Raw genomic sequence first — 17717 nt, 5'->3', positions numbered from 1 at the left:
TATTTAGATCCCCAACAAGGACCAACTTTTCCTTTTTCATTGTGTCAGTTGCTTTTTCTAAAGCCTCAAAAAATTCCTCCACTTCTACCTTAGTAGAACCTTCTGTGGGACCATAGGCACAAATAAGTCTCATTGTCCAGTTCCCCATTCTCATATTTGCCCACATTACTCTACTTGAGACTGACTGCCATTCAAGAAGATTAGCCTCGTATTTTGTGTTGAATACTATGGCTACTCCTTCTTTTCCTTGATTGTTATTGCCTGAATATAACATTTTGTATTTATTGCTCAGAAAGATCTCACCAGTTTTGGTCTTTTTTGTTTCAGTCACCCCTATTATGTCGATCTGGTACTTATATAATTCCTCAGCTAGCTCCATTTCTTTGCCATTCAGGCTTCTTATGTTGATAGTACCGATCTTTAACTCTGGTGATGTTGAGTTGGGGTTTGTTTTCAGATTTGTTCCAGTAGCTGACTTTTCGCTGTTCGCCCTGGTTCCCTGGCGAAAACAACGGGGGCCTTGTTTAACCGGGCGACGCCCCAGCCGGCATGAAATTTTGTCATGTTGTACCATCATTTTTTATTTTGGTTTAACCAATAAGAATACAATTTGGTCGGCTAAATCCCAAATTGCCAGCCCATCCTCGTTCGTTCAGTATCAAAGTAGATACCCAACAGGGTGCACCACGAGAAGGTGAGGATTGGACATTAGGTCAGAAGCCCTGGTCGGTTCTCCGCATTCCTTTAAAGGCTATGTGGAGGTCTCCTCTCAGTTATACAGCTTTGACCCTTAAGCACCCCTAATATACTATGGCATATTTATTTATATACTACACTTTTATATCTTGGCTGCCATACGAACAAATATATTTAATAAATAATACTTTTCCTTGTTTTACGTGTAGATAATTTACTAGAAAAATACCTCCACTTATTACTAGAATCTTCTGAAAACTTTACTGACAGTGGCACCAGTAAATCCTCTAATCTTCTCAACATCTTTTTAAATGCCTTTTAAATGTTCAACTGGAAACTTACAGAACAGAACAAGTGTTTTCTTCCTCTTTATTCATTCATTACCTATATACTTATTCCTTTAGAATAGCTTTCCCTCCCTCTTGTGTATTTCCTAAAGATACAATTAGGAAAGCTTCTTTCTCCTCAATTTTCTGTCTACCTATACTATAATAAGAACAACTGTGTGTTGTGATCATCATCAAAATCTGAAACTGCTAAGCTTAGCATCTAGAATGGTTTTTAAATGAAAATACAGTAATCCTTCGATTAATGCGCCCCCAATTAGTGCGTCATTTTTTTTCGATACCCAAATTCGATTAATGCGCCTCTAAAATTTGATTAGTGTGCCTATATACTTGTTAAAAATAAATGTCACAGATTTTAAAAATTTTCTATCTATACATTTTTATGTCTAACTATTTTAAAAAATCACTCACCAGAATGAAATAATTTAGTTATCGATTTAAAACATTTTAAAAGGTTATTTTTAATGGCATATTACACTATTTCCATGTATACTATGTTCCAAATTTTTACCCCCAAAATTTATGTCATCTGCTATAGTACACCCACAGATTCGAGACCCTTCGACACTTCTGCACATGTCACAAAAAGGAGAATCCATTCCAATAATAGGGTAATCAATCAGTCTTCTAGGATGAGTTGTTTATTATTACACGTTGGAAAATTAACATCTCTTTTATGATCATTGTAGTTTTTAAAGTGGTAACTATTTTGCTTGTATAATAGTCGGGAAATTTTATCTATAAAGCACATGATTTTGTGTGTTGGCGACCAATTCGTACGTCCTTCATTTCTTTCTCCCCTTCAATGATAACGTCCAAGAGTTAATTAAATCTCATTCTGAAGACTTGAGTGATTCCAACCTGCTAAATTTAGATGCACAGTGGGAAGATCCCGAAGAATATGAAGAAAATTTAACCACTGATAGTCAGCCAAAAGAGATTTTACAGAAACAATTTGAAAATATTTTTCGTACAATTGAAGTTTTTAAGCAGCAATGCTTAGAGGCTGATCCTGATGAAGAGAGAAGCAGTAAAATTTATAGAAGAGTATAAGAGGCAATAGGGCCATACTGTCGGTTGTATGAAAAAAAGAAACAAAATGCCCGCCAAACTACGTTAGCTCAATTTTTTGTTAAGAAGCAGAATAATTAAATTTATATTCTGAATATGTTTTATTGTCTTTCAGCTTCATGGTTTTCCTCTAATTAGACCCTGGGACATACCTTAATTCTTTTATAAAAAAAATTAAGGTTTCAAAAAAGAAATTTGAGGAATGAATTATACATTTTCCCATAGGTTATTGTATTTGATTACTGTGCCTGCTTTAAAGAACGCATTAGGCACACTAATCGAGGGATTGCTGTGTACAATATTGCTATTTCTGTGTTTTGTAAGAAAAGAAAACAGATACATTCAACTTAAGGGTAACTTAACTTTCCTAACAAATATTTACAGATACTTCTTTTATAACTCACCTGGTCCATCATGCATGCCTTCTAAAAGTCTTAAGTCTGTTACCCTAAGATTAAGGTTAGGAGGATCCTGGTTTCTTACAGCAAGTGGCCCAGTTACCCTTCCACTGTTAAATCCAAACTTAATCTCATACCTGTGACCTATCTAGAATATATAAGTGATCATAATCATAAACAGCTCACAATTTCAATGTTAAAATATATTACTGGATTCATTACATAACTTATATAAACATATTTCAGGAGTATCAGGATTGTCAAACGAGCGAGCGTTTGTGTGTGTGTACATGTGAGCGCGCGGAAGGGGGGGGTATTCACATTTTTTATGTAGTTTTTTTTTATACATGGAACCTCAGTTGTTGAACATAATTCATTCCTAAAGGCTGTTCGGAAACCGATTTGTTTGAAAACTGAAACCATTTTCCCATAAGAATTAATGTAAAATGGCTTAATCCATTCCCGAACCCTAGATGATTGCTTATTTAACCCTTTATATCAGTACTTCATGCATAAAATCATATACAAAAACAATGAAAATGCATATAATCTTACACAAAAAGAATAATCACAATAAACAGATAACTAATTAAATAAATAAATATTGACGAAAGTTGATCGCCTCTTTATTTTTGAGTATTGTACAGATCGCTGATTTCACCATACTGAACTGCATAGCAAGATCCAAGATACGAACGCTATTTTCATGTTTGGATATGATTTCTTTTTTCACCTCTATCGTGGTTCTAACAACTTTTCTTTTTGCTTTGCTGCTATCACCATCCTTCTTCGGCCCCTGGTGGCTTAATTTAATAATAATTTATATAATTAAAAAAAAAAAAATCAAGAAAAGGCACTGCAAATTCGAGCACGTGTCTGTACTATGCGGAGGCTATGGTGTAACTAATGCTCTCCCGCAGTAATCTCAGCCAGTGGAGCACGTGGTTGCCGGTTTGCCTGTTCGGGAACCGAGATTCTGTTCGAAAACTGGTACGTTTTTAGTTCGGAAATTATGTTCAGGAACCGATTTGTACAAGATGAGAGTCGTTCAACAACCAAGGTTCCACTGTACTAAAAAGAATTTACAAAAACAACATTACAATTGTAGGGGAAGATAGTTGGTTGTTTTGGAATTACAGCGGAAGCAACTCAGACTATGAGGCTAGTATATTATATCTTAATTCTGTATTCTTATAGCCATTTTGTTTGCATTGTAAGGGTTGGGGGAAAGGAAAGAAAGAGATTAAAGGCTGTTAATAAATGTGAAAAAATACTATCAGTCATGACCTAACCATTATAGCCAATTACTGATAGTATTTTCTGGATTTAATTATTCAATAACGTTTTCTTTTAATTCTGAAAAATATTTATTGTCAGTCTTTTTTTTGTTTTTGTTTTTTTTTTTGTAATCACTGTTATTATCAGTCTGCCATATTCCACTGCTTAGCAAAGATCGCTTCTCTAGGTAAGGAGGATCCTGGTTACCTACGGCAATTGGCCCAGTTACTCTTTCACTGTTAAATGCAAACTTAATCTCATATCCATGACCTATCTAGAAATTTACAATCTAAAATATAATCATAATTTGGATGCTCCCTGCTACTGATGTGATCTGGCCATCTCCTAGACTGCATGATATTCTTTAGGAATGCAAACTATGGATTGTACAAGGGTGGTCTGAAAAGTTCTTGGCCTAATATCTCCCTTAAGACTAATACATTTATTCCAGTGATGCTCCAGTGCCATTATCTCGTCCCTGTAGTGGTATGCAGTAAGATCTGCAAAATACCCCTCTACAGCTGCAATCACCTCTTGATTCGAAGCAAAATGCTGACCAGCGAGGAAGAGTTTTACTTTTGGGAAGAGATAGAAGTCAGAGGGAGCCAAATCTGAGGAATAGGGTGGATGATCCAACAATTCATAGTGCAGATCCCTTAATTTTCCTATTGCCAAAACGCCTTTGTGGGCAGGTGCATTGTCCTGATGAAAGATGAGTTTTTCATCATCTTTCAACCTGGTTTGCATATCCTCTTCTGCAAATCAAGTCTTTTCTCATGAATTTTTTTGTCTAGTCTGGTTAAAAGATCGGAATAATATTCCCCAGTTATTGTTTTACCCTTTTCAAGATAATTAATAAACAATCCTTTTGCATCCCAAAACATTGATGCCATGACCTTTCCTGCTAATGGAACTGACCTTGTCTTCTTTGGTGCTGAACAACCAGCTTCTGTCCACTGTTTTGACTGCTGTTTGGATTGTGGTGTGTAATGGTGAATCCAAGTCTCATTCATAATAATAAATCGATGCACAAAATCAGTTTTATTCTTGTTAAAATGCTCCAAGCACTGTTCAGAGATTTTCATGCGAGTGCGTTTTTGATCTGCTGTGAGCAAGCGGCACGGCACCCATCTTGCGCCAAGCTCTTTCATTTGCAATTCTTCATGCAAAATATATCCTACGTGTTCTTTTGAAATGCCTATAGTCTTAGCAATTTCATTCACTTTGACTCGCCAATCATCCAATACCATATCGTGGACTTGATCAATTATTTCAGGTGTTGCTACACTTTTGGATGTTCTTCACGTGGATCATCTTCAAGGCTGGTACGGCCATGTTTAAACTCGGCAGCAAATTTCTTAATTGTCGAAAATGAAGGAGAAGAGTGCCCATAAACTTTTATGAACTTTGAGTGAATTTCTTTTGGCGTTAAACTTTATTTTACAAAGAATTTTATAACTGCGTGATACTCAATTGTATCCATTTCAAGGGATACAGACAACACTTTTGCTTCAGAATGCTGTATAAAAAAAACTACTTCATAGAATGACTTGCAATTTCACAATGCTTCTGACAGATGTACCAACTTAGAAAAAAAAAATTTTTTTTTTCTAAGTTGGTATATCTATGGTCGATCGATTTTCCATAGATGGTCGATGCCGAGAAAGTCTCAGACCACCCTCATATCTTTCATTTCAGTTTCACTTAAATTCTATAGCTAGATATGGCTTCAATTTCAATTTTTGTTCTAATGTTTATATATTTTACCCTGAGTACTCTTAATTCTCAAAATACTTCTTTCTATTGCTCTTTGGCATATATAGAAGTTTGTTTTCTTCTTAAAAATGAGAGTTTAGGTGGTGTGTGCTAAAATGAGTAATTCAGTCAATTCTCTTGAAAGGATTGCAACAAGCTTGTGGGAGTAGATTTTGCCAGTTGAAGAACAGCTACAAACTGAAATATTTTTTTTATTTTGTTCAGTTATTAGTTCATACTTATATCGTCCAGAAGTCCTTTCATATCCTCTCTCAAAGTGTATCACGAGACAATTTATTCGTTCCTACCAGAACAACCATCTCTTACTTTTCTTTTCAGTTACATTCATTCAAGTTTTTTTGTTATTTTACTACATGAAAACACAATAATCAATTGCATGCTTTACAATTGAATCTCTATACCATATGTTATCCTTCTTATAAGTGATTTTACCTACCTGATTATTTTTAATATTTGCAGTTTCACATTTTTTCACAACTTTTTTTCAACTTCATTCTCAGACAATTTTTTTCCTATTGCACTGGATCAAAACTAGATATTAGGCATATTATATAATTATTTCCTTAATTTCCATTTATCTTATTTGATTTTGATTGCAGAAGGATTGCACAGCTTATCAAGACTTATCACGAGGCAAATCACAGCGTAGAAACAACACTCAAAAAGGTCAGATCAGCATGTAGTCTTGTAAAAAAAATACTGCCTTTGAATTTTCTTCTCTATATTTTCTAATGGGGTGCTTAAGGGTCAAAGCTGTATAACTGAGAGGAAATCTCCACATAGCCTTTAAAAGAATGCAGAGAACCGACCAGGGCTTCTGACCTAATATCCAATCTTCACCTTTTTGTAGTGCACCCTGTTGAGTATCTACTTGGATACTGAAGGAACGAGGATGGGCTGGCAATTTGGAATTTAGCCGACCAAATTGTATTCTTATTGGCTTATTCATGCCAGATGGAGCGTCACCTGGTTAAACAAGGCACTCATTGTTTTCGCCAGGGAACCAGGACGAACAGCGAAAAGTCGGCTACTGGAACAAATCTGAAAGCACCCCCAACTTCAACATCACAGTTAAAGATTGGTACTATCAACATAAGAAGCCTGAATGGCAAAGAAATGGAGCTATGTGAGGAATAAGATAAGTAACAGATCGACATAATAGTGGTGACTGAAACAAAAAAGACAAAAACTGGTGAGACCTTTCTGAGCAATAAATACAAAATGTTATATTCAGGCAATGACAATCAAGGAAAAGAAGGGGTAGCCATAGTATTCAACACTAAATATGAGGCTAATCTTCTTGAATGGCAGGTAAACTCAAGTAGAGCAAAGCGGGCAAATATGAGAATGGGGAACTGGACAATGAGACATTTGTGTCTATGGTCCCACAGAAGGTTCTACTAAGGTACAAGTGGAGGAATTTCTTGAGTCTTTAGAGAAAGCAACTGACACAATGAAAATGGAAAAGTTGGTCCTTGTTGGGGATTTAAATAGCAGAGTAGGAAATGATTGTCAGACATACAAAAATATTTTGGGAAAATTTGGAGAAAAGAGCAAAGCTAATAATAATGGCAAATACATGTTGAATTTCTCATCAGGACATGGGCTGGTTATTACTAACACCATGTTCCAACATAAAAATGTGCACAAATTCACATGGAGAGAAGAGGCAAGGAATAAGAAGAGTCTCATTGACTATGTTATTGTTGCTAGCAATGTTTTCTCCCTGGTGCAGGATACCAGAGTGTACAGAGGATTTGAAATTGGAAGCAATGACTATTTAGTCTTGAGCAGAATTTCAAATTGAAAAGAATAACATGTAAGAAAGTTTTAAAGTGAATAAAACTTGAGCAGCTCTCAGATGTGAACTGTAGAGTAAAATACGCAAAACTTATTCAAGAAAAAATGAAAGAGTTTGAGAACAGGAACCAAACCTTCGAGATTCAGTGACAAGCCTTAAGGAAAACCCTGACTGATTCAGCCAGAGAGGCATGTAGTGAGGTTGTCTGCAAGGATAGAAAAATCAGAACTCCATGATGGACACAAGAAGTTAAAGAGGCAGTGAAGGAAAAGAAGAAAGCATATCAAAAGTTCCTGACAAATAAGTCAGCGTGTGCTCTTAAAGAATACAGAGACAAATGTAAGAAAGGTAAACACTGTGTAAAACTAGCTAATTAAACATCATGGGAGGACTTTGGCAAGAACATAGAAAATAAATATCAAGGTGGCAAAATGTTCGGGAGGTTGCTGAAGAAGCTTAGAAATGGAGGAAAGACTGCTGTAAAAGGAGTTAGAGATGATAAAGGTGACATGAAAAAAGGAGAAAACGATATCCTTGAGGTATGGAGTAATTATTTCGAAAAAGTGCTAAATGAAACAAGCAGTGATAGCACAGTGGTAAAAAAATACTCAACACGCATACAGTCAAGAATACATATCCATACATTAAGTAGAAAAAGCTATTAAAGGCTTGAAATGTGGAAAGGCAGCAGGAGTAGATGATATTCGACCAGAAATGCTGAAGTATGGTGGTATTCTTACAGTGGCTGCACTGCATAGTTCAGAAAGCCTGGACAGAGGGACAAATTCCCGATGATTGGAGTAGAGCTCTCATAGTACCCATATATAAAAAGGGAAATAAAACTGAATGTGAGAAATACAGAGGTATTTCCGTACTGAGTGTTCCTGGCAAGATCTATGCAAGTATACTTGAGAAACAGTTGAGAAGAATTGTGGAAGAAAAGCTTGGTGAAGAACAAGCTGGATTCAGGCCAAAAAGAGGCTGTCAGGATCAGATATTCACTTTATGACAAATAGTTGAGAAATCATGGGAATATAACAAATATCTGTATTTAAGTTTTGTCGATCTAGAAAAGGCATATGACAAGTTGCCAAGAGAGAAGCTATTCAAACCACTACAGTTGTATGATGTCAGTGGGGAATTATATCAAGCTTTAGTCTTCATTTGAGTTATAAGTCAGCAGTTAGGATTGAAGGAAGTACAGGAACATGGTTTAATGTTAAATCTGGTGTGAGACAAGGATGTACATTATCCCCCTCTGTTATTCATTATCTATATGGATCACATCATGAAGGAAAGTGGTATTAAACATGATATCAGAATTGGAGATGTTAATGTCAGCTCTTTGCTTTATGCAGATGATGTTATACTTCTAAATAAATCCACTACAAGTCTGCAAGATTCCCTGACTAAATTGAATAACTGTTGTAATAGATATGGTATGAAGGTCAGCAATAAAAAGGCAAAGACAATGAAAATAGGCAGAATCATTGAAAATGTCAACTGCGTTCTGAACGGAGAACCTGTAGAACAAGTAAAACATTTCAGCTACTCGGGCACAATTTTTAGTGAAGATGGTAAATTAAATATGGAAATAGACAACAGAATTAACAAAGCTGGTATATGGTAGGAAGTCAATTGAATAAATTCATATGGAATAATAGAGAAATTAGATCTCTAAATTCTCGGAACACTAAATTAGCTGTATACAAGACAGTGTTCAAACCAGTTTTAACTTATGGATCTGAGAACTGGGTCAGAAGCAAAACACTGGACCAAAGACTAGAGACTGCAGATATGAGAGTCCTGAGAAAGATTAGCGGCGTGAAAAGATGGCATCAATGGCAATATCATATTAAAAATGAGGATATTAGGAAAGAACTTGACATTGTCAGCATCCCGGAATGCGTTTGCAGAGCTAATCTCAGGTAGTATGGTCACTTGAACAGAATGTGCAAGGAAAGATTAGCAAAACAAGTGTTCTCTGCCAGGTTGGCAGGAAAACGACCCAGAGGAAGACCAAAATATAGGTGTATTGATACTGTACAAAGTGCCTCAGACAATAGAAATATAAGATCTGATAATGTTTTAAGTCTTGGCAAGTAATAGACTGATTTGGAGGAAAATTGTGGGTAGGAAGTCTGTAATGATGTAAATTTTTCATGTAGTACTATCATATCCTGTACACTCCTTGAGGGTACATGTCAGGAATTTGATGATGATTATTTTTTACATAATATCTTACCTGATTCAGTACTTTTTTTTTTGTTTTTGTTTTCCCTTTTGCTGCTTACCCTTCACCTTCTGATACCTCTATACTTTTCAACTTTATCCAACTCCTTATAGCAAGTCGAATAATTTGCTTTAGTATAGATATTTCCAAAATTAATTCATACACCTCATTAATTTCCAAACAAGCATCCTTGCTCACAATTTCACTAGCAAGGAGGATTGTTCTTCAGAGGTTTTGATGCCATTTTAATGGCACTACTTTAATATTATCACATTTCAACTAAATATCGAGCAATATATCAAATAATACAAATATATACGAAAATCATTAGTAATATTTCTAGTAGATAAGCTTATACGTTGGTTACACATGACTATTAAATTATTTCAGGAAATTACAACATATATTAAATATTAATTAAAATAAAACTTTAATCAATACTTCCTATATTTTGGCAATGTTACACTGCCATCTTCATGAAAATATAAAACTATGATATGTACACAAAGGCACTAACAACGAGCAAATGAGGGCAAAAGAGAGAGTAGCTAACATTGTTCCAAGAGTCCTAAAGGTGCCCACTAGTGGGTTAAATTGGATTGTCTTGGCTGTTGGGTTAATGTTGTCATGATGCAAGCTTCCCAAATTTGGGACAGTCTCATGCATCCAAATTTGTTGAGGTTTGGGAAGTTTTTTTTAGAGCTGAGGCTGATTCCATGAACAATCTTTCGTATTTATATTTGCTGCGGTGTAGTAAAGTGGCTTTCTTCCAGCGTATGAAATAGAGCTGAGATATCGGGAGGAAATTTGGCTTGGATGACTCCTCTCGATATCGCTAAGGTATCTTTGAATGGGACGTTCGTGAATAGGGAGGAGGCAGACTATACAGGTAAGCTTACTTTGTTATTGTTAGATCGGTTTACCTACCTCCCTATTGAATATGATCCCACCAGCTCCAAATCAGAACACTCCAAAGGCTCCTTAAGAAGGTTACTTCTTGGCCTGTGGAAATTACTAACAAACTAAAGCCTTTTAACTCTAGACCCCTCCAAATATATGGACTACAAAAATCCATAAACAAAATGTGCCATTATGTCCCATTGTGGATAGCATTGATTCCCTCCAACATACAAATTAGCCAAAGTGCTCACACACTATACTGGAAACATACCATCACACAAAAAAACTCAGTCTGCTTCAAACCCAGTATAGAAAACCTCTCACTCCAAGACACTGACATAATGGTCAGTTTTGATGTCTCCTCCCTATTCACGAATGTCCCGCTCAAAGATACCTTAGAGCTTATCCAAGCCAAATTTCTTCCCGATATATCAGCCCTATTTCAGTTCACAATGAACTCAGGCTATTTCGTTTGGCAAGGAAAATTCTACAAACAGATAGAGGGAACAGCTATGGGTTCACAACTCTCCCCACTCCTGGCCAACTTCTTTATGGGGACTTCTGAAAGAAAAAAAAAAAGCCTTAAACTCAGCTTCACAAAAACCCAATGTTTGGCTACGCTACATGGATGATGTGTTCGCTATTTGGCCACATGGCTCAGATACACTCCACATCTTCTTAACACACTTAAACAACCAACATCCCAGAATCCAATTCACCTTGGAAAAAGAAAAAACAACAATCCTTCTTTCCTAGATACTCTGATTACATGCCAGACTGATGGATCCTTGACTTACTCTGTTTACAGAAAACCAACCCATACAGGCAGATACATTCACCAGCAATTTCCCCCCCCCCCTCACAACAATATGAGGTTATAAAAATCCTATATAACAGGGCAAAATTAATCTGTTCAGATGAACTGATCATTAACACGTTCTTAGCCAATGGCTACAACTCCTGAAAAATCCAGAAAATATTAAAACCAGTTAATTCCCCCCCCCACACACACACACACCATAACAAAGATTATACTAAATCTATCACCATTCCTTACATCTGGGGCACCTCTGAAAAGTTAACCAAAATCCTAAAAAAAATGACCTGACGACCTGTTACAAACCATATAAGAAATTGTCATCCCTTATCTGCCCCACCAAAGAACAGCCGCTTCCCCTAGACCTATCTGGAGTATACCAGGTCCCTTGCAGCTGTAAACTGTCCAACTATGGCCAAACAGGCAGGGCAGCTAATATCAGGATATCTGAACACAAAGACAGCATCCGGTTTCACCAATACAGACATTCTGGGCTTGCAGACCATGCTCTGGATACTCACCACAGAATACGCTGGAAGAAAACCACTTTACTACACCACAGCAAATGTAAATGCGAAAGATTGTTCATGGAATCAGTCTCAGCTCTAAAAAAAACTTTCCAAACCTCATCAAATTTGGGTGCATGAGAACAGAAGCTTGCATCATGAGAACATCAGCCCAACAGCCAAGACAACCCAATTTAGCCCAGTGGGGGGGCACCCTTAGGACTCTAGGAACAACATTAGTTACTCTCTTTTGCCTCATTTGCTCGTTGTTAGTGCCTGCATGCACATATCATAGTTTTATGTTCCCATGAAGATGGCAATGTAACATTGTCGAAATATGACATATTGATTAAAGTTTTCTTTTAATTATTATTTAATATACATTGTAATTTTCTGAAATAGTTAATAGTCAGCAGTAATATTACTATGAAACTAATTATTCTATGAAAATAATACAATAAAACATATAATCCCTAATTTCACAAGTGTGTGAAATACATTGACCTTTTACTATATAGCCTTGAATCAGAATTCAATGTTTTACTTTCAGTGTTATACATATCTTAAGTGCAAAGGTATAAGTTTTCTCTCCTTCACAGAATGGGTAATGTAATAAGCATGCAGAAAATTTATACATATGAATATGTATACATTATTGTTAAAACATTTTATTATTATTATTAATCCCACCAACGAAGAGATGAAAACTTGTAGTACATTTAAGTGGCCTGGATGGTCTAGAGATTTTGATAATTCAAATAGCATGCTCTAAATACTTAATACAATCTTTTTTTAAGCCAAGTATCCAATAATCACAATGATAATGCAGTAGCCTTACAGTGTGCAATAAAAAATAATCTGTTACTCAGAATGATAGATGCATTAAATTGTATTTTATAAAGAGTAAAATTTCTTTTGTTGTATTTTAAAAATAATCCAAGGACAATGAATTTACAATTAGTGTTATACTCATCATCATCATCAAATTCCTGCCATGTACCCTCAAGGGGTGTACAGGATATGACAGTAATACATGAAAAAATTACATCATTACTAACTTCCTATCTACAATTTTCCTCCAAATCAGTCTGTTACTTGTCAAGACTCCAACATTATCAGATCTTATATTTCTATCGTCTAAGGCACTTTGTACCACATCAATCCACCTATATCTTGGTCTTCCTCTGGGTCGTTTTCCTGCCAACCTGGCAGAGAACACTTGTTTTGCTAATCTTTCCTCTCCCATTCTATTTAAGTGACCATACCATCTGAGATTAGCTCTGCTAACGCATTCCTGGATGCTGACAATGTCAAGTTCTTTCCTAATATCCTCATTTTTAATATGATATTGCCATTGATGCCATCTATTCACGCCTCTAATCTTTCTCAGGACTCTCATATCTGCGGTCTCTAGTCTTTGGTCAAGTGTTTTACTTCTGACCCAGCTCTCAGATCCATAAGTTAAAATTGGTTTGAACACAGTCTTGTATACAGCTAATTTAGTGTTCCGACTAATTTCTTTCTTATTGCATATGAATTTATTCAATTGACTTCCCACGATACCAGCTTGGCTGATTCTGTTGTCTATTTCTATATTTAGTTTACCATCTTCAGTAAAAATTGTGCCTAAGTAGCTGAAATGTTTTACTTGTTCCACAGGTTCTCCATTCACAACACAGTTGACATTTTCAATGATTCTGCCTATTTTCATTGTCTTTGTCTTTTTATTGCTGACCTTCATACCATATCTATTACAACAGCTATTCAATTTAGTCAGAGAATCTTGCAGACTTGTAGCGGATTTATTTAGAAGTATAACATCATCCGCATAAAGCAAAGAGCTGACATTAACATCTCCAATTTTGATATCAGGTTTAATACCACATTCCTTCATAATGTGATCCATATAGATAATGAATAACAGAGGGGATAATGTGCATCCTTGTCTCACACCAGATTTAACATTAAACCATCTTCCTGTACTTCCTTCAATTCTAACTGCTGACTCACAACTCAAATAAAGACTAAGTATTGCTTGATATAATGCCCCATTGACACCATATAACTGCAGCGTATTGAATAGCTTCCCTCTTGGCACCTTGTCATATGCCTTTTCCAAATCGACAAAACTTAAATACAGATCTTTGTTATATTCCCATGCTTTCTCGACTATTTGTCGTAAAGTGAAGATCTGATCCTGACAGCCTCTATTTGGCCTGAATCCAGCTGGTTCTTCACCAAGCTTTTCTTCCACAATTCTTCTCAACCGTTTCTCAAGTATACTTGCATAGATCTTGCCAGGAACACTCAGTAGGGAAATACCTCTGTAATTCTCACATTCAGTTTTATTTCCCTTTTTATATATGGGTACTATGAGAGCTCTACTCCAATCATCGGGAATTCGTCCCTCTGTCCAGGCTTTTTGAACTATGCAGTGCAGCCACTGTAAGACTCTTATACCACCATACTTCAGCATTTCTGGTCGAATATCATCTACTCCTGCTGCCTTTCCACATTTCAAGCCTTTGATGGCTTTTTCTACTTCAAGTATGGATATGTATTCCTGACTGCATGCCTGGTCAGTGTTTTTTTATCACTGTGCTGTCATCACTGCTTGTTTCATTTAGCAGTTTTTCAAAGTAATTACTCCATACTTCAAGGATACCTTTTTCTCCTGTTTTCATTTCACCTTTATCATCTCTAATTCCTTTTACAGCACTCTTTCCTCCATTCCTAAGCTTCTTCAACAACCTCCAGAATATTTTGCCACCTTCTTGATATTTATTTTCTATATTCTTGCCAAAGTCCTCCCATGACTTTTGTTTAGCTAGTTTTACACACTGTTTAGCTTTCTTACATTTGTCTCTGTATTCTGTAAGAGTAAAAGCTGACTTATTTGCCAGGAACTTTTGATATGCTTTCTTCTTTTCCTTCACTGCCTCTTTAACTTCCTGTGTCCACCAGGGAGTTCTGATTTTTTTATCCTTGCACACAACCTCACCACATGCCTCTCTGGCAGAATCAATCAATGTTTCCTTCAGAGTTTGCCACTGAATCTCCAAGGTTTGATTCCTGTTCTCAAACTCTTTCATTTTCTTTTCAATAATATTTCTGTATTTTAGTCTACCGTTCACATCTGAGAGCTGCTCAACTTTTATTCGCTTTAAAACTTTCTTACATGTTATTCTTTTCAATATGAAATTCAATTTTATCCTGCTCAAGACTAAATAGTGATCACTTCCAATTTCAAATCCTCTGTACACTCTGGTGTCCTGCACCAGGGAGAAAACATCACTATCAACAATAACATAGTCAATGAGACTTTTCTTATTCCTAGCCTCTTCTCTCCATGTGAATTTGTGCACATTTTTATGTTGGAACATGGTGTTAGTAATAACCAGTCCATGTCCTGAGCAGAAATCCAACAGATATTTGCCATTATTATTAGCTTTGCTCTTTTCTCCAAATTTTCCCAAAATATTTTTGTATGTCTCACAATCATTTCCTACTCTACTATTTAGATCCCCAACAAGGACCAACTTTTCCTTTTTCATTGTGTCAGTTGCTTTTTCTAAAGCCTCAAAAAATTCCTCCACTTCTACCTTAGTAGAACCTTCTGTGGGACCATAGGCACAAATAAGTCTCATTGTCCAGTTCCCCATTCTCATATTTGCCCACATTACTCTACTTGAGACTGACTGCCATTCAAGAAGATTAGCCTCGTATTTTGTGTTGAATACTATGGCTACTCCTTCTTTTCCTTGATTGTCATTGCCTGAATATAACATTTTGTATTTATTGCTCAGAAAGATCTCACCAGTTTTGGTCTTTTTTGTTTCAGTCACCCCTATTATGTCGATCTGGTACTTATCTAATTCCTCAGCTAGCTCCATTTCTTTGCCATTCAGGCTTCTTACATTGATAGTACCGATCTTTAACTCTGGTGATGTTGAGTTGGGGTTTGTTTTCAGATTTGTTCCAGTAGCTGACTTTTCGCTGTTCGCCCTGGTTCCCTGGCGAAAACAACGTTATACTGCAGATGTTAATTCAAAATGGCATCCTCAGTATGCTGTAGTAAACAGATCCACATTTTTGACATTATGTAACACAAATTTGAAAATATAAGAAAGATCCCAAAAAAGTGGAAAGAAGACAAAACAGTGCAACCGCACAAAAGCAGATATGAGACAGATATTTCCAATAATTAGAGACCATCTATATCTGAAGTCACTCAGGTTACTGGGGAAGCTGATTAAGAATGGAATGTAGGACTAGTTCATAAACATAGGATTCTCTACACCAGTCAGCATGGGTTTGTGAAAGGTGGGTGTTGCTTTTTTATTTTCATTAATGAGGGAGACTCACACAGCAATATTATTTTGGACAAACTGGGGAAAAGATAAACAGATTGGTTATCCAAATGATACCAGGTATTGGGGGGGGGGGGTGTCTCAAAAAAAAAAAAGAGAAGGAAGTAACAATGACGTGTACAGATTCTATTCTTGGGTACTTAATGTTCATGTTATTTGTAAATATACTTCATGTGGAGCGACATATATTTAGTTGTTTGTAATATCAAGTCCATTCGAGAAGTTTTAAATGTACTTTCAGATTGGATTAATGAATAGAGATGCAGATAGTACAAGATATTGAACTTTGGAATGTAGAAGTCTAGAGCTGTGTACTATATTGGTGGAAATATTCTTCAGTAGATGAATAAAATTATGAATCTTGGGGAGGGGTGATGACTGACAGTTCAAGGAGCATGCTGCAAGTTGCAAAGACCTGTTACACAGCAGTATGTGTTCCCTAACATAATAGCAAGTTAACACACTGTACTATAATGAGTACACTAACACAGAGATAGTGTTACATCCTAAATGAAGCACTTTATTAAAGAAACAATTCACTCAGGATTTAACAAGTCAGAAAAATCAGCTGTGAGAAAAAAACTTTTACTCCAGCAGAAGAAATGAAGTAGTAACTGTAAATAGAAATAGAATTACCTCCTTTTAGTAGAATTGTAATACCACGTAAAGAACTTCGAGTATAAATTAGTGTTATATGAAATGCATCATGTATACAATGAATGGGTAAATTAGATGTAAACATTAGTCCAAAGGTCACGGGTGGGCCTGAGGCATTGGCAATCTCAGAAAGCGATGCACATTCCTTTCCTGGAAGACGGTGGTAGCGATCCCGCGATATGTCGAAGCTCCCGTGGACGAAGTGAGTAGCGGGCGGGAAAAAGATTGCGGAAAGTAAGAAGGCGCTATCGCGGCTAGTAACAGGGTGCTAAAAAGGGGGAAAGTGAAGGGAGAATAAAAAGGGTTTGCACCCCTTTCTCAAGACTTTTTTCGCCTGTTTTGCTGGATGATGATTCGACTTCTCCTGTGGACCAGAAGTTCCTGACGGTGTTTCTTGGCGATAGTACGACATCGGATGGTGTGCTTTTCCCTACGATGTCTGAATTTCTGCCGGTACTAAAGCACGAGATGTTGGCATATGCTGCCTTCTCTGAAAGTTCCAACGGAATAATATCACGGATATATATTATGAACCGGCAGCTAGAAACGAGGATGGCCCGAAACAGATCGAGAATAGACAAGGGAAAAACACCAGGTGCAGAGCATAGTTTAATCTGATGACCATAGTGACCCACCACCACGTGGACGCAGGCTTATGGAAGTATCGAAAGGTAATTCAAACAAAGGACAGTTCAGATGGACCTGGAGATCCTGCCCCAAGAAATGGTAAAGTACAGATTTTGTTGTATAATTACCCAGTTGGTAAAAGGGAAAGATCATTGTAATGTAATAATCGAGTATGGACAGTATTTAAGAACTTTAAGTGATTATTTAGCAGTGGCTAATGTCCATAAGACAAATTGTTTG

At 36.4% G+C, this 17717-nt stretch overlaps 1 protein-coding gene across 1 annotated transcript in view; it reads right to left on the bottom strand.

The window, feature by feature from the left end:
• The window catches only part of LOC150106790 (adipose-secreted signaling protein), a 114300-nt gene that overhangs the window by 62337 nt on the left and 34246 nt on the right, over positions 1 to 17717 (bottom strand). Inside the window, exon 4 of the mRNA XM_090393317.1 lies at positions 2519 to 2660. Coding sequence (XP_090249443.1) covers positions 2519 to 2660 — 142 coding nt within the window. The remainder of the gene's footprint in view (positions 1 to 2518; positions 2661 to 17717) is intronic.

The sequence above is a fragment of the Typopeltis vanoorti genome, chromosome 5 (genome assembly GCF_054136105.1).
Source record: "Typopeltis vanoorti isolate ZY-2024b chromosome 5, IOZ_Tvanoo_1.0, whole genome shotgun sequence".
Lineage (NCBI taxonomy): Eukaryota > Metazoa > Arthropoda > Arachnida > Uropygi > Thelyphonidae > Typopeltis > Typopeltis vanoorti.
The sequence above is the reverse complement of the archived record's forward strand: the minus strand, read 5'-3'. Positions and strand labels throughout refer to the sequence as shown.